This window comes from Nelusetta ayraudi, unplaced genomic scaffold (assembly GCF_046127955.1).
Source record: "Nelusetta ayraudi isolate G7.1 ecotype Tasmania unplaced genomic scaffold, CSIRO-AGI_Nayr_v1 ptg000064l, whole genome shotgun sequence".
Lineage (NCBI taxonomy): Eukaryota > Metazoa > Chordata > Actinopteri > Tetraodontiformes > Monacanthidae > Nelusetta > Nelusetta ayraudi.
Genome location: NW_027466114.1, coordinates 1,517,846 through 1,544,527, shown reverse-complemented (window position 1 = coordinate 1,544,527; position 26,682 = coordinate 1,517,846). Strand labels below are relative to the sequence as shown.

General features: G+C 44.5%; 1 protein-coding gene and 1 pseudogene across 1 annotated transcript in view; one reads left to right on the top strand and one right to left on the bottom strand.

Annotated features, from left to right (window-relative positions):
• Positions 1-26,682, bottom strand: part of LOC142898369 (NACHT, LRR and PYD domains-containing protein 12-like) — a 487,638-nt gene that overhangs the window by 179,126 nt on the left and 281,830 nt on the right. The window contains exons 6-7 of the mRNA XM_076041305.1: positions 22,028-22,163; positions 21,262-21,381 (exon numbers count right to left, since the gene is read on the bottom strand). Coding sequence (XP_075897420.1) covers positions 21,262-21,381; positions 22,028-22,163 — 256 coding nt within the window. The remainder of the gene's footprint in view (positions 1-21,261; positions 21,382-22,027; positions 22,164-26,682) is intronic.
• Positions 8,664-12,503, top strand: LOC142898404 (peroxisomal succinyl-coenzyme A thioesterase-like; annotated as a pseudogene).

Here is a 26,682-nt window from a genome sequence, read left to right as displayed (position 1 = left end):
CGTCATGATGAGGTGATGAAGATGTTCTGCCGCACTGATCAGAAGATCATCTGTGGTTTATGCTGTGTGGATGATCATAAAGGTCACAACACAGTGGCAGCAGCAGCAGAGAGGACTGAGAGGCAGAGAGAGCTGGAGGAGACCAGGCAGAAGATCCAGCAGAAGATCCAGCACACAGAGAAAGACCTGAAGGTGCTTCAGAAGGAGGTGGAGTCCATCAACGGCTCTGCTGATAAAGCAGTGAAGGACAGCGAGAAGATCCTCACCCAGATGATCCGTCTGCTGGAGAAAAGACGCTCTGAGGTGCAGCAGCAGGTCAGATCCACACAGGGGGCAGCAGTGAGTGGAGTCAAAGAGCTTGAGAAGAAGCTGGAGCAGGAGATGATGGAGCTGAAGAGGAGAGACGCTGAGCTGGAGAAGATCTCACACACACTGGACCACAGCCAGTTTCTCCACAGGTTCTCCTCACTGCCAGCACTCAGTGCGTCTCCAGACTCCTCCAGCCTGGAGATCCGTCCTCTGAGATACTTTGAGGACGTGGCAGCAGCTGTGACCAAGCTGAGAGATGAAATACAGCAAGTTCTGATGGAGACTCAGACAAACATCTCATGGACAGTGAGCAACGTTGATGTTCTACTGAAGGTACCAGAACCCAGGAGCAGAGAGGACTTCCTCAGATGTTCACCTCAAATCACTCTGGATCCAAACACAGTGAACAAAGATCTGTTATTATCTGAGGAGAACAGAAAAGTGACATTCATGATGAAAGTTCAGTCTTATTGTGATCATCCAGACAGATTCACTGACAAGAGAATGGTCCTGAGTAGAGAAGGTCTGACTGGACGATGTTACTGGGAGGTGGAGTGGAGAGGGTGGGTTGGTGTAGCAGTGGCCTACAGGAACATCAGCAGAGCAGGAACGTCAAAGGAAAGTATATTTGGATGCAATGACAAATCCTGGAGTTTATATTGTTCCCCAGGTGGATATGTGTTTTGTCACAACAACATCAGGACTGGTGTCTCAGGTCCTGAGTCCTCCAGAGTGGGAGTGTACCTGGACCACAGAGCAGGTCTTCTGTCCTTCTACAGCGTCTCTGGAACCATGGAGCTCCTCCACAGAGTCCAGACCTCCTTCACTCAGCCGCTACATGTTGGACTTTATGTTGGTCCAGGTTCTTCAGCTGAGTTGATGAAAGTGTGACTGAAGTCGTCAGAGAGACTCTGAGCTGAATTCTCACCTTTGATTCTTCTTCTGTCTTCACCTTTGTTGCCCAGTGTCTCCGGCTGTCAATCACAGGGTGGGCGGGGCCTGGACGCCACTTCCTGTTTGTGCTCCTGGTGACTGTTGTCCACCTGATGTTTGTCTCCACGGCTGCTGGATGTTTGTGCCACGTTGTTTCTCTTCCTCTGCAGCCCATTCATCCCACAGATTAATAATGTGTCATTAGTCCACATGACAACTTTATTACTGTGGAAACACAGCTGAGGTCTGCTTCCACTCTGGACCTTTCCCCGCTGACCTTTGACCTTTCAACAACTCATCCATCTGATCAACCTTCTGACTGTTGATCCGTTTGTCAACAATCAGATGAATGCATGTAAATATTGTGAGAGAATTTTGTCTTTTGATTCTGCTTGTTGGCTCAATGTGACAATAGTCAATCAATAAGTCATGAAATATGCCATCAGTCTGTATTGCACAACAATGTCAAGTCAATGATCAAGTGTTGAATTGAAGCAATAAAGCAACAAGACAATCCAGATAAAGTCTCTGCTTGTTTGTAGATTTCTCTTCTGTCAAGATCTCCATGTATTCACCACAGACATTTAGAAAGTCAACACCATGAAGACAAGATCCAAGTTTCAAAAGCACATCAGTCAATGTAGGAAACAGCTGATATTTCTCTGGCATGAAGGAGGAGGATGACACACACACACACACACACACACACACACACACACACACACACACACACACACACACAGAACGGCAGATGAGTGCTGCAGTAACAGTCTGCTCCACTAGGGGGCAGCTGACTCCAGTCCTGCTGCTGCTGCAGCTCTGTTTTCACAGCAGCTGTGTGTTTCCTCCAGGTGTCACCACAGGTGATGGAACGTTCAGGTGACTCAACTCAACTAAACTTTATTTATGAAGCATTTTAAAAACAACCACAGCTGACACAAAGTGCTGTACATAAAAACATAAAAGCATAAAAACCAACAGTAAAACAATAAAAGCAATAAAACAAATACAGTCTCATGCTGGGCAGTGATGTTCGATACTGGCAATCTTCTTTCCGATCCGATACTGAGTAAATTTCAGGCTGGTATGGGCAATACCGATCCAATACTTAATAATAATATAATATTATACAATATAATAATCCATAAAAATTCCTCACTATGTGTGTGTGTGTTAGTGATGTGCGATACCACTGATTTTCATTTTGATCCAATAGCTAAAGGTAATATCGTTCATACCAATACTTTTTTTCATTTTTTAAAACTTATTTTTATTATTATTTCATTTTTAATATATCAATCTATCTATAACTATGACATTTCAAGACCGCAGGGATGCTACAAGAGATGTGTGAAGACGTGAATCACTTTCCCGTGTTTGCAGGGACTGTGATAAACATTGTTGAGACTTTAAATGAGTCTTTGTACCTGGGTACTGCCTGCCAGTGGCAGCTCCAAACGACTCGGACGGTGACGTCTGTCTCTTGTGAGCGCCACCTGTGCTTTGCTCTCCTTCAATCCACTGCCGCATCACCTCTTCATATTGAGCGATGTGATTGTTGTTTAAATGTTCCATAAGGTTGGTGGTGTTGCCACGGTACCTCACTATCTTGCGACATACGTCGCATGCAGCGTCGTTGTCGCTTTGTGAAGTAAAAAACCTCCACACGTAACTCCTTTTCCTTTCCGCCATCTCTCCTCTGCGACTCTCGTGCCACCTGCTCAGTCAGTGGAAACGTGTGTGCGTGTCACGTGAGCTCGGACGGGGTGCTTGTTTTATACACAGCCATATGCTGTGTCTCAATTCAGGGTCTGCATCCTTAAAGTACGCATTTTGAAAGGAAGTTGCGTCATAGCACTGCGCGAAAGGTTGTCCCAATTCCCAAGGGTGCTTAGGACGCTCAAAATGCGTACTCGGAAATACGCACTAGTTTCAGCCGATTCCAAGGATGCACCGCTACTGTCCTTCGCGCACTTGTGTATCCCATGATGCTTTGCGTGCTTCTGCAAAGCATCGTGAGATCTTGGGAAGTCAGTGAGTTTTAATTATTAATTTTAGTTTTTCATTGACAATTTTGTCTTCGCGCCGATTGTGCTGTGGCAGGCTGCTATGCGGACTTGCCACCTTTTTTTTTGTTTTTTTTTTTTGTTTTTTTTCAATGTTGTTGTTTTGCTCGTTGAGGGGAACAAGAGGTGCAGAGAAAGCCAGAAGAATTTCAAATGTCCTTTATTGTCTTCTGCAGGTACGTTTCCTTTGTTGAGTGAAGGTGTTTTTGCGGTTTTGTTTGGTTTTATCCCCACATATGCATTGCCACTTTGTCCAGCAGGTGTCACTGTTCACCCGTCCATAACAGTTTGGGACGATTGCGTTCAATAGAAGTGCTTTTCTATCTTTTTCTCTCTGTTTTCAAGTAAGCTGTATATTGTAATAGAGAACAACAAATTGCACAGTTCCGCGTTGCATAAATGAGGGGAACAAGAGGTGCAGAGAACGCCAGAAGACTGTCAAATGTCCTTTATTGTCTTCTGCAGTGTGGGAAATGTACTTATTTTCTGAAACTTACTGCTAGTGGGAAAACTTTGTGGGAAATGAATATCTTGAACTTACTGCTTACTATCATGCAGCTGCTGAGTATGTTATGAGAACCATTGCCATAGCCTTACGTGTGAGAATAGAAGATAAGAAATGAGAGGCCGTCTGCTCCCGTGAGAGCGGCGGTGTTATTGGAAAACTTGTTGTTGGAGCTCGTGTGCAGATAAAACGAACCTAGACGCAGGTGCGGCTGGCATCCTGAGAAAAGAGACTCCAAGACGACAACATCCTCCTCAAACTGAGCGGGCCGTGAGAACGAGTCTCATTCATTCTCACGATGCATCGCTGCCATGACAACCATCGGCTGACAAGCACCTGTCGGCGCGAGGAGGAGCCCGGCCACGCCCCCGCCGGCAGAAGGAGGAAAAGGGATGACAGGCAGTTCGCTCGAACAACGAAAGCAAAAGTGGAACCAAACACAGAACGAGAGCAAGACAGTTTGCGCAAAGGAAGTTCTCACGCACAAACCCTCATTATGGAAAACAAACCAAGCATTGCATATGATGCAGCTTTTAAGTTAAAGGCAGTCGATCTGGCTAGATCGCTCGCGCTCTCGTCTGTATGTTCTCTTGTCTTTATGCGCTCTGTCTTTGTGAGCTCCGGTGCGTCGCTGCTTCGAGTTCTGGTCCGACTCCATACCAATTAACCGAGGTGACCAGCGGGACCCCGCAAACAGGATCCGCGGTGCGAGAACAAAGTCGCAGGCGCGCAGCCGCCGAACCGAACCGATCCGTTCCGTTCCGCGAACCCGTTTCCTGACGAAACACCTGCGGCTTATAGTCGAGTGCGGCTTGTATATTAACACATTTGTATTTTCCCCTAAATTTAGCTGCTGCGGCTTATATTCAGGTGCGCTTTATAGTCCGGAAATTACGTTAATTATTCAGCCAGTTGAGTAAACACGAGAGGGGTCTGGCTGCAGGACCTGCACTGCACTGAGAGGTCCAACTGCACTGTCAGGACCGGAAGTTTAGATTATTACATATACATGATTGATTTAAAAATGTTAAAAACCGGGAGATCGTCGCAAGACAAACATTTCAATGGTTGTGTTTGTGTCGATAAAAATCCACCTCATAAAACACGGGGTACACAAAGTTATGAAAGCTACCTGGAGTAGATCATAATCGTCGTAAATAAAACAGAAAATACAATAGAAATCGAAAGCTTGTTTTTACGGACGCGCATTGCATTCACTAAATAAAAAAGTCGGTAATCAATCGGCAACGATGGCGCTACAGTCGTGAATCTGCTATTGCCACCTTCTCGGTTAGAGACACTGGGAAATACTTACTTAATATTAGTATGTCTACACTGCGCAGGCATCTCAAATAGTTAGGAGTGTTCTGACGTTCTCGAACTGTTGTCAAGTCAACAGTTCGTTTAAAGCGATCGAGCCAGCAGGCGCTCGCTTTCCGCTTGCTCTGTTTATACTAGGTATTACGGTAATCACTGAGCACAAGAGGGAAACTAGATAGAATTGCTTTCCGCTGTACTTGGTTTCAGATTTATATTTTTTAAATATTATTTGTTGTCAGTCCATTCCTCTTTCTAAATAAAGTGCCTCAAAAATATATAATAATAATAATTAAGAGATCTTTTCTCGTAATTTAGTGATTATCTCATAATTAGGAGATATTTTCAGAATGTTTGCCTAGAAAACAAAACAAAACAAATAAAATATTAAAATAAAAATAAATATTAATATAAATAAAAATATAAATATTAAATAAATAAATATATTAAAATAAATTAATAAATAAAGCAAAAAAACAAAGCCGGGGCCTTTTCTGGTCTGTATCGACCTGATCTATTTATTTTATTTTATTTATTTATTTGCTGCTGTACGTCTTGACACTCACAGTACGCCAAGTACCCTCTTTTGTCACGTCTTCTGAAATAAAATATTTTAATTTATAAAAGCTTTTAATTTGAAAGGCGTTAAATCAACTTCCGGTGCAAAGGCGTTAACTTCCGGTCCGGACAGTGCAGGCGGACCTCTCAGAGCAGGCGGGTCCTGACAGTGGAGGTCTGCAGCCAGACTCTCTTGGTAAGCTCTGTTTACGGACATCTGTTAGTTTGGGTGTGTCACTTTGAAAGAATAGAAGCGGGTGTCTTTACTTGGAAGTTGTGCGCAGAAATCTCACAAACTTTTCCAAGATTGCAAGCCTGCAAGGCGGAGAGAAAGTAAGTTTCATTCCATTAGTTTATCATCTTACTTTAAAAAAAAAAACAAAAAAAAAAAACGTTGCGTTCATCTGCATGAGACACATTTCTGACGTTTTTAAGTATGCTATGTCCATGGATTTTAAGATATTAAACTCTATACATAATTTATTTGTGGTTTCATGATTGATTTATTATTCTAATAACTCCTTTCTGTAGTTTATTCTAAGCAGGGGCGGATCTAGGATTCTTGGAGATCAGGGGCTTAGCCCTGAGGCTGCAGGTGCAGATGTCAGTTCGACAAAAAATATATGCATCTTCCCTTTACCCGTACGGCTGGGTCTTTTTCCCAGAATTGTTCTGTTTTTTCACCACCTGCCCCAGGAAAAATAAAATCTCTCCCGGGACACAATTTGTCCCGTTTTTTAGGGAAAATTACAAAACTTCATTTGATTTCCGTCTGTGGTCTAGGCTGCTTTCCTGTGCATGCTGCCACCAGAGGCGGTGCTAGGGTCTGTTGGGGCTCCAAGCAAGAAGTTACCTTGGGGCCCCACCTTACCAGTGCCAGTGCACGCTGAAAAAAATAGATTTTTACACAACCAAACGCACGATTTCCGGGAAATTTGAGCTAAATTTCTCAAAAAAACATGCATGTGAGGTCAATTGAACACTCTAAATCAGGGCTACTCAACTTAATATGGCTCAGGGGCCACTCAGCAAAATCCCAAAAGTCTAAGGGCCGCAAGCTAAAAACTACAAGTCCTGTTTTGAACGTTTTGAACAATGATTTTGTGACACACTTCATGACAAGTCTAATAATTAAGGAAACACAAAGAAAACAGCCACATTTCTGTCTAAACCTCATCGAACAAAAACATTGTCATGAATGGAATGATGGTGCCTAAGATCATGACTTCTAATGTGGTTAACAACTTTAACTGCTTTACCCATCGTTGCTTTTGTCTGACCTGTTAATGGCAGAAGTGCAAGAAGTTCCTCTTTGAAACTATTGTCATTAAAAAAAAAAAAAAAACGAACCCAGATCATTAACTGCGCTGTGTCTCACACGTCAGTTGACTCGCCTAGGGCCAGGCTGAAATAGTTTGATTTCTTGAGATCTTCAATTAGTTTTAAAAACAAATGATCCGAAATGTTCTCCACACGTCGGCAGAGGGTTGAATCAGAAAAGCTGCAGTTTCGATATCTGTTTACTGATGGCGTCTTTGTTTTTAAAATCAGCGAAAAGAGACTCAATAGCATCCAGCCAACATTTTTTTTATCAGCTCCCCTTCAGTGAAAGGCCGTTGACTTCTAGCTACATTCCACGCTACTTTGAATGATGCTTCTGTGACTCGGTCACTTTCCTTGCAGTGAAATTTCAGCGAGCTTTGTTGTCCATGCAAGCCTATTTTAAGAAGGCGTATTTTGTCTTTTCTTATGGTGCTCCCAGTTGGGTATTCATTGGCAAACTCGTTCTTGTGATTGTGGGTATCATGGTGACGTTTAAGATTATCCCGTTTCATGACCGCAATTAGCCTTTGGCATATGAGGCACACTGGTTTATTTTTTACCTCAACAAATGCAAACTCTTCCTCCCATTTTTGCTGAGAGACTCGGTGTTCGTCTGCAATCTTTCTCTTCGACTTGGCCATGTCTGCTAACAGACCCGGCGAGGGGGAAAAAATCTCGCTCCCGCTACAGCGGTGTGGTTGCGTGCCGAATTAGCTGCTCGTGTAACTGGCTATTATTATTTTTCTTTGACTGTCAGTCTGCCTGCCTTCATAGGATTCATCATGGCTTAATTGTTACCTTAGTTAGCTGTGTTAGCCCCTACAGCAGACCTGGGCAAAGTACGGCCCGCGGGCCACATCTGGCCCGCTGTGTGTCTCTGTCCGGCCGCGTGAGGCAGTCATAAATTACACAATCTACCGGTCGATCGCGAAGGTAGTTTGCCTGCATCGCATGGAGAGACAGAGTCGCGAAGATGCTTCCGCGGGTCCGCGGGACTTCAGCGCTATTTCCCACAATAACTCCTCTTCATGTTGTCTGGTGGCAATTCCAGTACTGCACATTATACTCAGACCGACCGGTAAACTCTTGCAAAAGGAGCAACAACAACAACAACAACAACTGCTGCTCCTGCTGCGAATACTGCAATCATTTTTCGCCCTGAAAATGGAGCATTTCATTTTTAAAATAAGAAATTTCTCAAAACTGCACTTTCAATCGAAGCAAGAAGTCATAAGTAGTGGGAAACCAACGCCAGATCTGCAAGGTTTGCTTCAAAGGACGGGGGTGACTGGAAAGTATATAACTCGTTATTTTCAAACGGACTGGTATTCTCGAAAAGATTGGCTTTGTGGCTGTGCTATTAAAAAAAAAAAAAGAAAATTGCCTTTACTGCTTTCCCTGTGACAATGTCTGGACTTCATTTACAAGTAAAGGTCAGATATACTATCCTGCATTATGCAGTGGTGTGTTTCAAACGCTTTTCAATTTAATCAAAAATGGGATAACACCCAGAATTGAAGCTGTTCTATTAGCATCATACTTTCTGTTTGTAAATCTGACATGAGTGTCAGTGCCTTAGCATCATAGTTTATGTTTGTAAATCTGACTTTTGAGTCAGTGCCTGCCCAACCCCAAACCTCACTGCACGTCACTGCCTCCGTCATAAATTTCTGAATAGAGACCGAGAGCAGAGTCAACCACGGAGCTCATTTGCTCTGGTCCGGACCTCTGTTAGTCCACGCCATCGACTCTCAGGGACGTGTATTGACCTCCGTGAGTGACCCTAACCACTTCATTTTGAAGAAATAATATTCTTATGCTGGAATGGTGCTCCGTGCTTTTGTAACTCGGTGCCTCCGCATGGAAACCATGCAGGCTGTGCGGCGTTATGTTGAACATTCCGATTTCGATTGTTGTTGTTGTTGTTGTTGTGTTATTTTTCTAAGCGAAATCGCTTTTTAAAAGACGCTTTTAAAAATGCCTTTATTCGTGGAAAGTGTTATCGCGAGTAATATATATATATAAGTACAACGGGATGGTTGTCGCCAACACTTGAGGCACTTTTAATCAACTGAACTCAAAACAAGATGAGCGAATTTAAAAAGTATCCGGAAATTTGGATTCAGCAGATATTTGAAAACCTTTCATAAAACTACCAGAGTGCAAGGACTTCATGAAACATAAGTCAATACTACCGGTACGGCATATGACCTCAGACGGAAACTGGCTAATTCCAGTGAAAATCAACAGAGAGTGGATGTTCCTGTTTTCTACTGCGCCCCGCCCACTTTCTTGGCGTGATAAAAACTCATTGCCGCCAATTTCTGAACAGAGAACTTTGATGAGAGGTTTGATGGGTTGAGTGCTACGCTAAGTGCTCTGCTTCACAGGACTGTTTGACCTGATAAAGAAGTAGCACTTGTTTTCTTAGAATAATCTGGATAAAGGACTAGACGTTGAAATCTATTTTCATTCATCTTATTTTCATAGAGACTGCAGTCCATTTTTATTGCAGTCATGTAGCAACATGACAGGATGCATTTACATCAAATTACAACAAATTAACAGACAGACCCTTAAACAGACACTTGTGCAAATTCCCCTTGTCAAATAAAGATTATTGGCCACTTTCTTTGTCTCTTTTTACAGTTTTTTTTAACCAGGTGTTTTCCTCCCTTAGGTTCAAGGTTCAAGGTTCATTTTAACCTCACCCTCATTCTTCCGCAGGAAGACCGTCCGCCATGTCCCGGCTCGCACCCGTCCTCTCCGTCAGCCCCTGTCGGGGTCTGGTGGACGATAAGCTGACGGTGCTGGTGGAGAACCTCCCTCCCGGACTCCCCGTGACACTTCACTCGCTCCACCTGTCCGAGGACAACGACTACTGGGAGGCTTTCGGACACTACGTCAGCGACCACAGGGGAGTCGTGTCCGGTGGGCTTCTCTTCCTCCTTTGTGCCGTCCATCTTTTAATTTGTTTGTAGAATTATCCTGTGTATTGACACTTTACTCCTTTTTGCAGTGGCAGATGACATTAGTTTCGGGGGCACGTACACGGGAAAAGAAGCCATGGGTTTATTATGGAGCATGCGTCCCGTACCAGATGGTCGCCAACACCTCAGGTAACCTGCGACTGTGTAACTTTATTGACGCTCAGACCTGACACAGTGGAGAACACAATGTGTGCTGCATTCCTTTGACACGACAGGTTGAGGAGGACCAACGTGTACAGCCCGCTGCTGATCAGCATCTCGGTGGACGGCGGGCACCAAGCTGAGGGCTTCAGGAAGCTCTGCCCCCTGGGCTCCAGTGTCATCGAGCGGTGGTACGTGGCCCCGGGCGTGAAGAGGGTCAGCGTTGGAGAGAGGGGCGTGCAAGGGACTTTATTCATTCCACCGGGTGAGCTCTTCCTTTCAGCTTGGCTGTTTCTTGCTCTTCATGTGTTTGCTGGTTTTAAAGGTCTCCCTCCTGCCCCTCTGTGCTCTTGTCTCCAGGCCCAGGACCCTTCCCGGGTGTGCTGGACATGTGGGGGGGGGTGGCGGAGGGCTGGTGGAGTATCGCTCTGCCATGCTGGCCTCCCACGGTTACGTCAGCTTGGCGCTGGAGTATATCTCTGCCGAGGAAACGGCGTCAGTCGGCGATGAGTTCCACTTCTTCGAGGTCCGTGCTGGATGGTATCTCAGGATTCACACTTCCTCCAATGTCATGTAGTGTGATGAAATGATTACACGTTGCTGAGTCGTGTAGAATCAAACCACTTGAATGCCGGTCACGGCTTTTGTGTGCCATCTCCTGGCTGAAAACTTCTGATTTTTCAGTTTTGTTCTTCTGCTCCGACACAGATGGCGTTCAGTTTACTGCAGGAGCATCCTCAGGTGGTGCCGGACAGAGTGGCACTGTTTGGTCTCTGCCTCGGCTGCATCATAAGCCTCTACCTGGCTGCAGAGAGCTCTGTCGTCAAGGTAACGGGGCACGCTGGGCAAATATAACTTGGTTGTGATAGATGGTGTGTCAGCGTGTGTCACTGTGTTGCATTTCAGCCCTTTTGTTGTGTCGGAATCAGCGGGAGTCACCTCAGGCCGGAGGGGGAAAGGATCAGTGAAGTCTTGAGACTCTTTGCAACGTAGGTGTTGTTTTCTGTCATGTGGCTACGCATCCGCATTCACATGGAAGAACTGCCGGGAATGTCTGCGGATCCACTGCACAGACTGTGCTTCCTTCTTCCGGCAGGCAAGCGGACAAGATCATCTTTGACGAGAGCGGCCATCAGATCTGTAAAGGGTTGGGCTTAGCTGTGATGCACGACTCTGACAAAGTGGACGTCAGTAACGACAAACAACACAACACAAAGGATGCAAACTAGGAGATTTGTTGTCAGATTCAGATTGTCAATGGCATGTTATTGACTGTTGCTTGTCAGATGGTGGGAGGGCTGACTGCTTCTGGTCAGCAGAAGCATTTTCCACCTGATGTCCCTCGAATTTCTTTAATTAGTTTTTTTTTACTTTCCCAGGTGGGAAAGATAAATTGTCCGTTGTTGTTGATCAACGGCACAGACGATCAGAACTGGCCAGCAGTCGAGTGTTCTAAAGACGTAAGTCGAGACACGCATGGCTGACAGCCAGATGTGCACATATTGTCATGAATCAATGAAATGGCATTTATTTGTTTATGACCTTTGACCCTCAGATCTCCCAAAGGATGAAGGCGGCAGGTAAGGAGCACCTGCTGACTGTCTTGGAATACCATGGAGCTGGTCACCTGATCGAGCCGCCCTAGTCGCCACACTTCAGGGTGACCAATTTCAAAAAGAATGGTAGGTCTTCCGATGATGAATCGCAATGTAATAACAACATACAGCCGCTTTATATTTGACTTTATTTTCCCTTTTTGAGGCGTCCATGGTATTTCCAGGCTTTATTTCTCTATGCAGGTGTCATGTTTTTGGCTGTTATGCTGATGGGAAGATTAATGTGTGTTTTCTAGTGAAATTAGTTTGGGGAGGAACGACCAAACCTCACTCTGAGGCTCAAGAAGACGCCTGGAGGAAGATGTTGGCCTTCCTGCAGGCTCACCTCTACTCTAGTGGGATGCCCGGAGCCAAGATGTGAATTGTCTGTGCAAGTTTAACCACGATAAATTAATCCTTTGCTGCTTATTGGCTATACTGGGAGCTTTTTATTTACTCTGGTGTAAATCATCAGCACGTCTTCCCTTAAGACTCCTGCTTCCTTTGTTTTTTGATTCATGAGTTTGATGACTTCATTTATAAATGTTATGTTTATATTAAGTGATTTTGTACATTTACAGAGGCAACACTTGTGCCTTATTTCATCAGCCGACATTGACTATTTGCAGAATGTATTATCAGTCTACTGCAAATACATGGTATACATATTTGTGAGTATGTCGGACTTACATTTGCAAACTGTAGTTTTTTTTTCCTCAGGTGTGGCCTCTTTGGCCTATTCACCAATAAATCTGTTGAATTTCAACAGTTTCTTGATTTTTATTTCTTGTCACCGTGATCCAAGATGCAACATATGGACATCAAAACAAATGTTCCAATCAAAAAGGAAAGGATGGTGTAGTGTCTGAAGCTTTGGCCCTACCAGTGGCGCCACCAGGGGGTGGCCACGGCCCCCCCTATAAATGTACTGGCCAGTATAGGTTGTAGTAGGGTACTGACCCTACTACAATGCATTTCACCCCAAATGCGCAGCCAGCCAGGCAAGCCGCTTTTGATCTTCCCTCACTCACAGCACCTCACACCCCTCCCTCTCCCCACGGCCGCTGTTGCGCGCATAGACAGCAATGGGTCAGAGTGTGCGCGTGACCGCCGCTTGTATCTACACAGATAAATGACCTCAAATGGAGTTAAGAGAGAAGACAGAGAAGACGCGTCAAAACGCGTCAAACAACCCAGCAACTGACCCGGGTTGAAATCGGCTCTAATCGGAGCGCCCCGATCGGCTCGGCTCCCTCTGGTCCGATCGGAGCCGAGCCTCAGTAAGTCAAAATAAGTCATAAAGTCAAAAATATTCCTGAGTAAAAGAAGAGGGGGAAGTATGCGTCGTAACGTGTGCTTTTTAAGTGCTAAATAGTGCCGCTACAGCACCTGTTAGAGCAGCCTTTTGACGGGTTTTTGACATGTAGAACTGAGTTACGTAGCTAACGTTAGCTGCTGCTTGTATATGTTATGTCAGTCATTTTCAGACAATGAAGAGAAAGTCCACAGACATCTCTTCTTATTTTAAAAAGAGTATTAGGACAGGAGAGAAAGAGACGACAAGGCAGCAACGGAGGCTTAGTGAGGAGAGGGGGGAAGAGGAGGAGGATGGAGTAGAGAAAAATACAGAGCATATGTCATCTTTTCTCAGGGCAGAGTTGCTGTTCATTCTGAAAACCATCTGCCCTTCCTCGGTCTATCCACATCTTTCCAAGCCAGTGCAATCACTCTCTTGGCCAAGAGCAGACCTATGTCTAAAAATAATCCATGCTTCTTTCTTACGTTACAGTTTGGAGGATAAAAACCCAAAAGAAAAAGCTTGGCTTCTAAAAGTAATTGTATCTCTAATATCTCCTGCATGCATTCTTTCACTTCTCCCCACAATTTCTGAATTTGAGAACACTGCCACAAACAATGAAAGATCGAGCCCTTTTCTTTATCACACTTTATGCACACATCTGGTACGGCGCTGTTGAATTTATTCAACTTGACCGGCGTCATGTAAGACCGCATTCACCAGTTGTACTGCAGCCATTTCAACCGGGTATTCACTGTGTGAGATTGTGCTTTGGTGCAGGCCTTCTCCCACTCCTCAGTGGACAGGTCAACCTGTAGGTCCTCTCTCCAGGACTCAAGCTTATCTAACGAGGATTCTGAAGACTGATCCACCAGCTGGATATATATATATATATTTTAGAAATCAGGCCCCTCCCCTGGCAGTCTTTCATCATCATTCTTTCAAGTGTTGACAGGCTAGGAATACAAAAGGCAAGTATCTGAAGAACTGGCTGCGAGGTAGGTCGTGTTTAACGACAATTTCATGGAAAGACATCAGACGCTTATCAACAGGATTATAAAGATCTCCTACTTTTTGTAACCCTTGCTCAGCCCATATTTTAAACCCCCCCTCACCTCCTCCTGGGGGGGAAGAGATCATTTCCCCGTATCGGACTAAATAATGAGAGTGAGGCTGCGTCTTTGAAATATTTCTCAACTAGTTGCCAGACGGTGATCATATTTTTAGTCATAGGATTCTTAGTGTTATTTTGGAGTTTCTTAAAATCTGCTGAGTAAAGGTAAATGGATAAGGGAAGCTTCAGTGAATAACCTTCCATCTCCCTCCACAGCGGCACGTTCTCTTCTGAGAAGTGAAACATCAGTGTTGTCAGTTGCGCAGCCCAGTAATACCAGAATGGCTGTGGGCATTGAAGCCCTCCTCTGTCATACGGCAGGTACAGCAACGATAGGCGCTGCCTGGAGCGTTTATTGTTCCATAAAAACTTGATGAAGAGTGTCTTCAGCTGAGAAAATGGATTGCTTGGAGGTGGCGGAGGTCAATTTTGAAATAAATATAATAGTTTAGGCAGTACATTCATTTTAAGAGTGCTTATTTTCCCAATAACGACATTAGAAAATCAGCCCATCTATCTCAAGAATTTGACATTTCTTGAATTACTGGTTTATAGTTAGATTCTATGATGTTATCCAGCAGCGGAACAATTTGAATGCCTAAATAAGTGAAGCAGTCGACAACTTTAAATTGAGAAACTACATGAGTTTGATTTTCTCTGTCTTCCTGGTTTAATAACATAATGGATGTTTTAGACTGATTGATTTTATCTGCGCCATATTTAACAATATGTTAAATTATTATTTAAAATAATGTAAATCACTGATCAAGCACACCTAACAATTCAACTACCAATGAATGAGCAGTAGTATGCATGTGATAACATAGATTGAAATATGAGCCGGATTGATAGCTCTTCTCTGAATAGACAAGCTAAGCCAGTGGGCTGCTGTCAGCCAGTCAAAATGGAGCGGAGTGGCACCTCTTCACTTTGTTACGCAATCTATGTCAGCGCGCAGCTGACAGGGAAAGTTGCTGGTGTGTGTGTGTGTGTGTGTGTATGTGTGTGTGTGTGTGTGTGCGTCACTGACCTTCACCACTAGGCTGTGACCTCTGCCTTGACCTTGTGGTCCTCAGTGGGACCTGCAGCAGAAAACAGCAGGTTTCTATTAGTCAGATTCTATGAGCAGGTCACATGATGACATCAGCAGCAGCAGCCAATCAGAAGGTGGAGGCTGGAGGTCCTCACCTGTCCCTCAGGGGTCTGGGCTCTGCACCCTGGATGACCTGGAGCCAATGTTCCCTCTAATTTTTCAACACAAGCTCCTTGAGCACACTGAGGACCACTGTGAGCAACATCAGATGTGCACGCTGTGGCCACACACCAGTATCACACCTGTTCAAAACCTTGGATCATAGCAAGTTACATGGCTTATTAAAAGAATCAAATTCCAGCAGCAATTTTCATGAGTTGACTTTGAATAGAAGTGATTTGGCCCACTTCAAATGAAAAAGAGCAAAATCTTGTAGTTGATGAGATGTGTAGTGTGTTATATGTGAGAGTCCTGCTTTAACCATAGGAAGAGTCCTGCTTTGGCCTGGCTGAGGTCCAGTTGTGGCCTGGCTGAGGGTCATGTTCTGGAAGAAATTATACATTTTACACCTTTCACACATTAAATTTTGTTCATGTAGTGCCGCATCTGGACCTCATCTTCTTCTCACAGGACAACTGGAATTTATTGCAGCACGGCCTTCCGATGAACCACGTTGGGAGGATGCAGAGGTGGTACCTGATTGGCTGTGATGCTCCTCTCCTGATGATCAGATCTCACTTGAGGTCGGGAGAGAGCGTAAAATAGCCACTCTAGGAAAACACTTCCCCCACAAACCACAGGGGGGAGTCAGACCGAGAGGATCTGGCTCCAGGCGCGAGGGGTACTGCCTGGAACCGTCCCCAAGGTTGATGACTGTTATCTGCTCCAGGACGTTCCTCAGCATTGAACAACAACACCAGATGGTCATGAGGGACTCACATTTGCACAATGTTAAAAACTGTATTTTCTTCTCAACAGGGACGCTTCAAACTCACATATTTGCAATTGTTGTTGAAAATAAAGCATGAATGGACTTTGAATGGCCTCCCTAGCTCAAGGTTTGACCAATCCACCATCCTGAAGGAGGCCTGAGTACAGTGGAGCTTCAGGTGGAGCAACAGTGCCCTCAAGAGGCAGGAATAGGAAGTGCTTCTGGGTGCTTGCGTTGCATCAGTTTCTCTCCCTCGATGTTGTGCAGTTCATTCTTTTCTTTTCACACATTTCTCTTCCATGCCCCATGATACTCTCTGACAATATCCACTCTCACTAAGGTTACAACTACGGCACACTCGTGTCTTAGCTATCTCCAACATTGCACACACACACACACACACATATATGTATACACACATATATATGTATATATATATATATATGTGTGTGTGTGTACATATATGTATATATATATATATATATATATATATATATATATATATATATATATATATATATATATATATATATATATATATATATATATATATATATATATATATATATATATATATATGTATATATATACATTTTTTTCCAGGGTGTCATCACTCTGAACATCAAAGTGAAATGTCGACTTCAGAATCTGACACTACAGAAAATGTCACCTTGAAATTAAATCCTCAGTCCAAAACTAATGTGTGTTGAAATGAAGTTTGGTCACATGACCACTGATGACCTGCTTTAAACTTCAAACATGAACAGAATGAAGTTTTCATATTTCTGGATGTCATTTTGATATGAATCAACCTTCAGTTCAATATTTATTCAACATGTGTGATGAACTGTGTTTGGTGCTGAAACCATCATCCACTGGTTCCAAACCAGTACTGACCTCAGAGTCTCCAGTTAACAGTCTGGACTCTGCAGAAAACCACTCAGCACCTTCACTCCTCAATCCTGCAGCTGGTTCCAAGTCAGGTACAGGTGTCTGAGGTGGGAGGGGTTGGACTTCAGAGCTGAGAGCAGCCAATCACAGCTGAGCTCTGACAAACTGCACCTCTCCAACCTGAATAGAGAATAAATGATGGAGAGTTTATAATGATGGAGAGTTTTTCCAGGGTGTCATCACTCTGAAAATCAAAGTATCACATGACCCTGACATACTTGCTAAAGGAAAAAATATACAAATTGTCAGCCAATATAAATATCTTGGGTTAATAATGATTCACAGCTTTCCTTTAAAGCCCATATCGACAAATTGTGTAAAATTTGTGCAAATTTCCGTGCAGTTGGAAATGAAATGTCAACTGAAGCTGCAAAAATGTGCTTTCATTCAATGATTGTCAGTCACTTTAACTATTGTCTAACCAGTTGGTCCCAAGCTCGTCACAATGCAAAGAAAACATTGGGGGGTAGATCCTCTAAAAAGGGCGCGCAGCGCTAAAATGCGGCTGCATTTTGCGGCGGGATTGCGCCCGCAACCTGCGCCACAGATGCGGGGATCCACAAAGGTTTTTGCGCTAATGACATGCAGGTGCAAACACGCCCACGAATGCGGCACCTGAAACGGGTGCGAATGTTGCGGTCTGGCAACCTGAGAGCAGTTTGCGCCAGAGGTTGTTGGTGAGTGCGTGTGTTTGACAGTGAAACTCTGCTGGGATAAACGCTCCTGTGCTCCTGGCATTACGATGCAAGACACGTTAGTCACCAACACCTGAGTACCATTTGTATTTTCCATAGCCGATCTAAAATATTGGCGTATATACTGTAGTCTATGCTGATCTATATATAAGATTTGGGGAGCTATATATATATTTCAGGCTTTTCAGAGAGGAAAGTTTCACTCAGAAGCCAGAAACACTTTGACTGACAGAAGCTGCTCCTGGTTTTGGCCGGCGGTGTTTGCGTCTGTAAAACTGTGCGCGGACACGAGCGCAAACTCTTCCTGGATCTGCCGCTGTTTGAATGAGGCATATTTGCATAGAAGGGGGCGTGTCATTTTGCGCGCAATGACTCATTTCAATACATTCAAATGAATCTGGCGCAACCCTGCCGCTACCTGCACCTCGGCGCATTTTGTGCCGCTTTGTGGATCTGGCCCACAGTGTTTACGTACCCTCCTAAACGTATCACAGCCTTCCTGCAGTTCCTCACAGCTGGAATCAGTCTCAATATTCCCTCCATGGTTGTGTTGTACTTGTTGAGGTCCAACTCCTCAAGAACCTCCTCTGACATCTGCAGCATGTAGGCCAGAGCTGAACACTGGATGGCTGAGAGTTCCTTCTCTGATGTGTTCTCTGACTGCAGGAACTCTTGGACCTCCTGATGCACTGACTGATCCTTCACCTCCAGCAGACAGTGGAAGATGTTGATGTTTCTGTCAGGAGAAATATTACGAGTGTTCATCTCCTTCAGGTTGTTGATGACCTTCTGTAAGGTTTCTGGATGGTTGTTAGTGAGACCCAGCAGTCCTCCTAAGAGACTGTGGTTGTATTCCAGACTGAGTCCATGGAGAAAGCGAACAAACAAGTCCAGGTGACCGTTTGGACTCTGCAGGGAATTCTCCATAATCTTCTTCAGGAAATCATCCAGGGTGTCCAAGGTTTGGTTAGGATTAGGGCCTTCTTCTATATATTTTTGTGATGTCCCTGCTTTTGAGTCTTTGAGGAAATCCTGAAGAACCTCCTTCTTCCTGTTGGTGTGACAGTGAAAGCTGTAGACTGCAGCCAGAAACTCCTGGACACTCAGATGAACGAAGCAGTAGATGGTTTTGTGGAAGATCACACTCTCTCTTCTGAAGATCTCTGTACAAACTCCTGAGTACACAGAGGCGTCAGTCACACTGAGACCACACTTCTCCAGGTCTTCACTGTAGAACATGATGTCTCCACTCTCCACATGTTCAAATGCCAGCTGGCCCAGCTTCAGAAGAAGCTCCCTGTCAGCCTCCGTCAGCTCCTGTGGACCTCCTCCATACTTGTGCTGCTTCCTCTTGGTCTGGACCAGCAGGAAGTGTGAGTACATGTCAGTCAGGGTCTTGGGCAGCTCTCCTCTCTGTTCTGAGCTCAACATGCTCTCCAGAACTGTGGCAGTGATCCAGCAGAAGACCGGGATCTGACACATGATGTGGAGGCTCCTGGAGGCCTTGATGTGGGAGATGATCCTGCTGGACACATCTCCTCTATCTCTGAACCTCCTCCTGAAATACTCCTCCTTCTGGTCATCGGTGAAGCCTCGTACTTCTGTCAGCCTGTCCACACATGACGGAGGGATGTGATTGGCTGCTGCAGGTCTGGAAGTTATCCACAGCAGAGCCGAGGGAAGCAGATCTCCTCTGATCAGGTTTGTTAGCAGGACGCTGACTGACTTCTTCTGAGTGACGTCAGTCACCACCTGGTTGTCCTCAAAGTCCAGAGCCAGTCTGCTTTCATCCAGGCCGTCCAAGATGAAGAGAAGTTTGCAGACATGCAGCTGCTCTGCTGTGAGCTTCTCTCACGTTGGATGGAAAACATGGAGCAGCTCCAGAAGACTGTAGTGCTGCTCTTTGACCAAGTTGAGCTCCCTGAATGAGAGAGGAAGCACCAGATGAAGGTCCTGGTTCTCCAGGCCCTGGGCCCAGTCCAGAGTGAACTTCTGCACTGAGAAGGTTTTTCCAACCCCAGCGACACCGTTGGTCAGCACCACTCTGACTCTGAGTCCCTGCTGCTCAGGTGAGGCTTCAAAGATCTGGCTGCACATGATTGGACGGTCGTGGAGGATCTTCTTGGTCTCCAGCTGCCTGACCTCATGCTCTCTGTTGACCTCCTCACTCAGTCCCTCAGTGATGTAGAGCTCAGTGTAGATGCTGTTGAGGAGGGTTTGACTTCCTGCTTCTTCACCTTCAGTCACACGTTCACATCTCCTCTCCAGACTGATATTCTGCTGCTGTAGAAGCTCCTGCAGACCATCATCAGCCTCTGGAGCAGAGAAAAGGTTGGAGAAGAAAACATCAGTGTGACAGTGTGAGCATCATTTTCTCTCCACAACTTGAAGCTGCTGTGGTGAAGCTGCTGTGTGACTGTTTGCTCTCAACGTCCCTCAGTGAATCTTCTCACTAGAGGTCCTGATGGATCTCAGAGGCAAAGTGAAGGAGGTGCAGGTGGACAGTCTTACTGTGAGCAGTCTTGGTGTGACTGGCAGGTTGCAGTGTTGATGGAGCAGACTGGTCCCAGTATGAGCTGGTGGACACTGGGTCAGTCAGGACGTCGCAGCCTACACCACTGCTCCTCCTCCTCCTGTGGAGAAGTTTGGGTTTGACTGGTCAGTTGGACAGTTTGGATGAAAGTTTTTAGTCTTCAACACATTTTTCCTGTTACTGAAGTTTTGATTCTTCTGGAATACTAAATTACATGAAACACTCAACAAGATAAAGTTTAGGCTTTTATTTTGAAATGACTTGGTCAAGCTGTCTGTTCTAGAAGCACAGAGTGTCTTTTCCTCTGAAACACAAACAGTCAAAACTAGGCCTGTCACGATAACAAATTTTGCTGGACGATAATTGTGCTACAAATTATTGCCGATAAACGATATTATTGACACCATTTCTTTTAAATCATATATAATGATAATATATGACATAATAATGCAAGTACACCATGTCAAAAGCAATAAACTTTCATTTCTCCAGATTAAGAGGTTGCAAATAAGATGAACAAACATAATAAACATAAAGGACACCAAGAAAACAATAAAAATAAAATGGACTCACATTCTGTTTTTATCAAAAATAGCACTTAAAAACCACAATAACAACTAAAAACAATTCAAAAAAAAAGGAAAAAAGAAAGAAGGACTTTGACGCTGTCTGTAAGCGCGCACCATTTTGCGCTGTTTTTTTTTTATATTTGCTTTGCTTACCGAACGCTTCAGTCAGCGTTGCCTGTCGGGACGGTGGCTCCGCGGAACCTCGGGCGGTACTTTATTTTTTTCACAGTTGGGAAAACTGGAGGGGATGATTGTGCTGGAGGTGCGCGTGCATGTTCATCGTATTCCCTTTCTTCACCACCACTACTTTCGAACAAATGCGACATATCGGTTCGCCCGTGTTCATGGGATCACCTCGTTCGTTTCGTTTGAAGCTGAAATGTTCCCATACTGGCACTTACTGTGTCTCAGAAGGTCCAGGTTCATTACTGAAGAGTGGAGGGAGACGTATGGACCGGTCACTCTTCAGAGACACCATGCTGGACCCTGGAGACTCTGACCTCCGTCTCCGTCCCTGAACTCTGCAACACAAACATGTCTTGAGTCAAAAACATCAATCTTTCATCAATTGTCTGCTGATAAACATTAAAGACAAACTGCTGCTCAGATTGAGGAGCTGCAGCAGCAACAGTGATGCTGCTCTTTATCTCTAGATGGTCTTCAGGAAAAGTGAAGAACTGAGAAGGTGAAGAGTCAGGACGGTCGGGGTTGCTGACCAGTCAACCAGTAAATCAGTTGACCAGTCAACCAGTCGACCAGTCAAACCAGTCAGAGGTCACTGGGTCAATGCCACCATGAAGGTGGTTTTCTGAACCAGTCTGGCAGGAAGATCAGAATCCCTTGACAGTCAATCAAGTGTCAATAACTGATGACTATTGACTCAATGATCCGATTAGAGTCAATATGAAACTGACTTTATTCTTCCAATCTTCATGAGATCAAACTGCTAGTTCACCCCATTATTATTCAGAATGCTATAGTCATAATAGTAATAGATTAGTAATAATCTACCATTCCTCCTTCTCCTTCCCTCACCTCCTGCTGCTACAGCTAAGACTCGCATTATAAACTGAGAGAAAAGAAAAATTACAATACTGAAAGCAATGATTTCTGATCTGCCTCACAGTTTTCAGTCAGTGATGGTGTCTGTGACCAGAGTTTTCTTACTGTGTCTCAGAAGGTCCAGGTTCATGACTGAAGACTGGAGGGAGACTTTTGGAGTGGTCACTCTTCAGAGACACCATGCTGGGCCCTGGAGACTCTGCTCTGACTTCTTCTCCATCCATCTCCTGAACTGGAGTCAGTCTGAGGTGAAACACAGCAGTTCTACTGTGAGCTCACAACACAGTGCAGAACTTCACTGCAGTAGGAGAGTGCAGGACAGGAGCCAGCAGACACTGGAGTTCTGCTCCTCTGACCACACCAGGCATTATGATCACCACTGGACACAATGACAACAACACACTGAGCTGCTTTACTCTGAACTAGACTTCAGATGAAGATGTTGTCACTGGATGGTTCCACTAGAGGGCAGTAGTGCACCACCCCAGGAGACTCCTCACTCAAGTTCAGAACATTCTGATGGAGCCATTCAAAATAAAGTACCTCAAAAGTTTTGTTTTTTGTTTTGTTTTTTACTATTTCATTATATTATACCTACCTTCATATTAATATTTTGTGGTAATTCCTAGTTGTCACTTGATGATTCACCTTCAGGGTGGTAGGGCTCAGAAGTCTGGTTCTGTTCACTATCATCAGACTTAAAGTCTATTATTGATGGCACTTTATCGCTGAGTGAATGAGAGAGAACATGGAGCGAAGCCAGCAGACACATGGACAACATGCAAACCCCACACAGAAAGGTCACAGGTGCAGAATCGAACCCACAACCTTCTTGCTGTGAGGCAACGATGCTAACCACTGCACCATGATAATGTGATTATTCCTATTACTGTTGTTATCATCATCATTATTTAGTACTGTCATTGTTTTATTAACAGAACTTGTGTTGAGGAGTACAGAACTTCCTTTTACCTCGATGGCGATGTTTGCAACACCTCTCTCTCACTCTCTCTCTCTCTCTCTCTCTCTCTCTCTCTCTCTCTCTCTCTCTCACACACACACACACACACACACACACACACACACACACACACACACACACACACTATCTCTCTCCCTCCCGAAGACTCTTATCTGTACTTTCCACTTTTTAAACTTTGTACTCTTGTAAAAACGTACATTTAACTCGTCACTTGCTATTTTTTTTTTTTTTATTTTTTTTATTATTATTATTTATTATTTTTCCTTGACACTTTAATTCCTCTTAGTTCACAATCACGTTGCCACAGCCACATTTCCCCGCAGTCTTTTCCCGGAGCGAATGTCTGTCGAATATCCAACTTGAAACTCATTTCACCGCGGTGCCGTGTCATGTGTCACGTGACAAATAAAATCTTTGATTGTTAGCGGCTTAACGGGCCACGTTGGGCCGCTGGGAAAGGAGATAATGGCAAAGAACACCTCACCCGACCGCTTCACTTCTGCTGCTGCTCAGACTGCGTCAACACAAAGTGGAGTCAGACTGTTAACAACTTTAACTTTCGGTTTCTCTTCCTGCTTCTTGATGGCTGCTCCTCACACTGGAGGAGGAAGGTTTACAAGCAAAGACTGGCGAGGTGTCTCTAATAAAGTGGCCAGTGCTCATCAACACTGATGCTTGTCACTGATTCAGGGCTTTTATTTCAACAACTGTCTCACATCTCAACCAAACTAACAGCCACAGTGCGAGTGGGCGCAGTAACACGGACGTGATGTCACAACACAGTGAGTGACGACCAGTCAGCTGTTTCTCCCTGCGGAGAGCAGCTGAGGTTGGTGTGGAGGGAGAGTCTACAAGCCAATCAATTATAGGCCCATTTCCTCAACATCAAATATTTGCAAAGTCATGGAGAAAATGATAAAAGATGAAGGTATTTTTTGGAGAGTAAAGGGTATATAGTCAAATATCACAGTGCTTTTAGGAAGGGCCGTAATACTATGGATGCGCTGCTGTGATTAGAGCATGAAATAAGAAAAGCACAGATTAATACAGAAAGTGTGATAGTAGTTATGTTTTCATATTGAAAAAGCATATGCTATGTTATGGAAAGAAGGGCTGCTAATGAAACTTTTTAAAACGGGGGTAAGAGGGAAGATGGAGCAATGGATAAAAAATGTTCTACAAGATAGAAAGATACAAGTTAGAGCAGGAAATGAGTACTCAGAAAGTGTTAGGCTGGAGAATGGAACGCCACAAGGGAGCATTGTGAGTCCATTATTATTCTCAGTCATGATTAATGAAGTATTTTCACAAGTGCAACAGGGGATGGGCTGTTCTTTGTTTGCAGATGATGGGCTACAAAAAATGCCAGAAGCTATTTTAAAAGTAGAGAAATGGGCCAATAGTTGGGCATTTAGATTTTCAGTTGATAAAAGCAAAGCAATGATTTTTACAAGGAAAAGAATTGGGAAGGAGGTTCAGTTCAAATGATATCATCAGGATTTGGAGAAGGTGCAGCACTTTAAACTACTGGGGAGATGGTTTGATGAAAGACTCACGTGGGCAGTGCACATTCCCAAAATGATGGAGCAATGTAAAAAGGTGATGAATGTAATGAGAATGGGGAGCCAATAGAAAAGCCCTCACATCCATGTATATAGGATGAGTCAGATCTCTTCTGGATTATGGGGCCATAGTTTATGGTTGAAGAGCTCAACACTTGAAAAAGTAGATCAAGTACAATATGAGTGTTTAAGATGATGTCCGGGTGCATTGAAATCAACTCCTGTAGCAGCATTACTGCTAGCAATGGGAGAGCAGCCGCTGGAAATAAGAAGGGAACAACTCACAATAAATGATTGGCTTCATTTACAGAAGAAAAAAAAACTCAACTCAGCTTCTCTTCCTGCTTCTGCTGCTCACCGTGGCTCCTCCCATCCAGCCGCCTCAACCGCTCCCACACTTCCAGGAAGTCACATGATGCTGTGTGTGTGTGTGTGTGTGTGTGTGTGTGTTTGTGTGTGTGTGTGTGTGTGTGTGTGTGAGAGAGAGAGAGAGTGTATGTGTGATGTGTGTGTGGTGTGTGTGTTCTTCTTGTCACGTATTATGTGGCAGTTTGCTCCCAGTGGAAATGTCTTGTTGGAAGTGTGACAGTGGACGGTCCTGTCAGTATGCCTCCAGTTGATCATGCGCCCTGGCTCCTTGGCCAAATGGTGAAGCGTGCATGGCTATTACCCGGGAGTCTGCGGTTCCAAGCCCGCCCGGGCCTTCTGCACCTTGCCACAGAAGTACAGAAAGATCAACTCCCTAGGACAGACCCAGCTGCAGAAACAAATGAGGGGGGGGGGGGGGCACATATTCAAACCTATATTTTATCTGCTTCAGGCTTAACAGCAGCTCCATGGCCACTCGCACAGTATTGAAATATTATTTTCTCTCACTAACAAGAGGCAGACAATCTTTAAATGCATAGAAAAAAACAAAATACAGTAATGACGTTGTGCTGTGTTCATTTATTGAGTTGTATAAAACAGAGGATAGAGGCGTTCAGAGAACAGCTGCAACCCCGCACAGCTCCGCTTCCGAGCTGACCAGCTGGGGCTCACGCAGCTCACTGATTGGCTAGGTGGGGCAACTCTGCACTGGCTACATTCGGTGGAGAATTAAAAAAAAAAAGACTTTTAACAGTTTTAAATACAGTTTTAAACATAAATCAGCTTCAATGAATTATTCATTTATTTCAAAATAAATCAAACCGTTTCACAAATTTTTAATGACTGCTCAATGCATTGTGCATCTCACAGTTCAAATGAATTATTTTAAAGGAAACTTTAACAACAACAAAAACATGGAGTTATTCTGCAAGGCATCACCATCAAATGCAGGAATCTCTCTGGCGGGGAGAAAAGCTGCTTGATGTTGCTTTACAAGCAATTCAGTGATTTCATTTTGCCTCTTTAACACGCCAGTAAGGAAACCTTCATTTATTAGATTTCCTTTTGTTGAGATGGAGGAGCCATGCTCATCCTTTTGCTCGTAACCCAGAGGTTTCTTTTCTGCCTTTGCTTTACATGGTATAGTTTGGTGAGGAATATATGACTGCTGCAGGCTTTGAGGATGTTTTTGAGATGTTACTGGAATTTTATATACTGTAGATGTTCCAGTGTCCTGGAACTGGCGTAAGGGTGTCACGTTTTCTGACTTCAGCTGCTTTGATGTTGACGGCCGTTGAGCTTCCGGTGGTTGCGGTTGCTTTAATGACGAAGGTGGTTGTTCAGGTGTGGCCTGTGACATCACACTCCCCATGAATACATGCATGTTGGCTTCTGCTGCAGCCAGTTCAGTCTCCACATGGTGCCTTTCCCTTCTTGCTTTTAGCTTCAAGTTCTTCCATATGGAGTGCATGTTTGACTTCCAAGGCCTGAGCTTTGGCCTTTAGAGCAGCTTGTTCAGCCTCAGCCTTTCAGCATGCAGAAGATAAAGGAGAGGATGCTGAGGAGGAGCTGGCATCTTTGCTTGAAGCCCTGCTTGCTTACGGGCCCTTTAGCCTGGGACACACTGTCCTCTGGCCCCACCAAGAGCGCATTTGCTTCTTCTTGCTCCCCCAGCTCCTCTCGCTTCTTTTGCTCATCCTGCTCATCTCCTTTTCCCACATCACCAGTCAACCATTCTGTAATGTCAGATGAGAAATGTGGAAAAGGTATCAATTTAGGCTCATCCCAGTCCATATGATCCGCTTCCCTTTCCTCTCCGTTAGAAAAGAGATTTTGTACAGCCACTT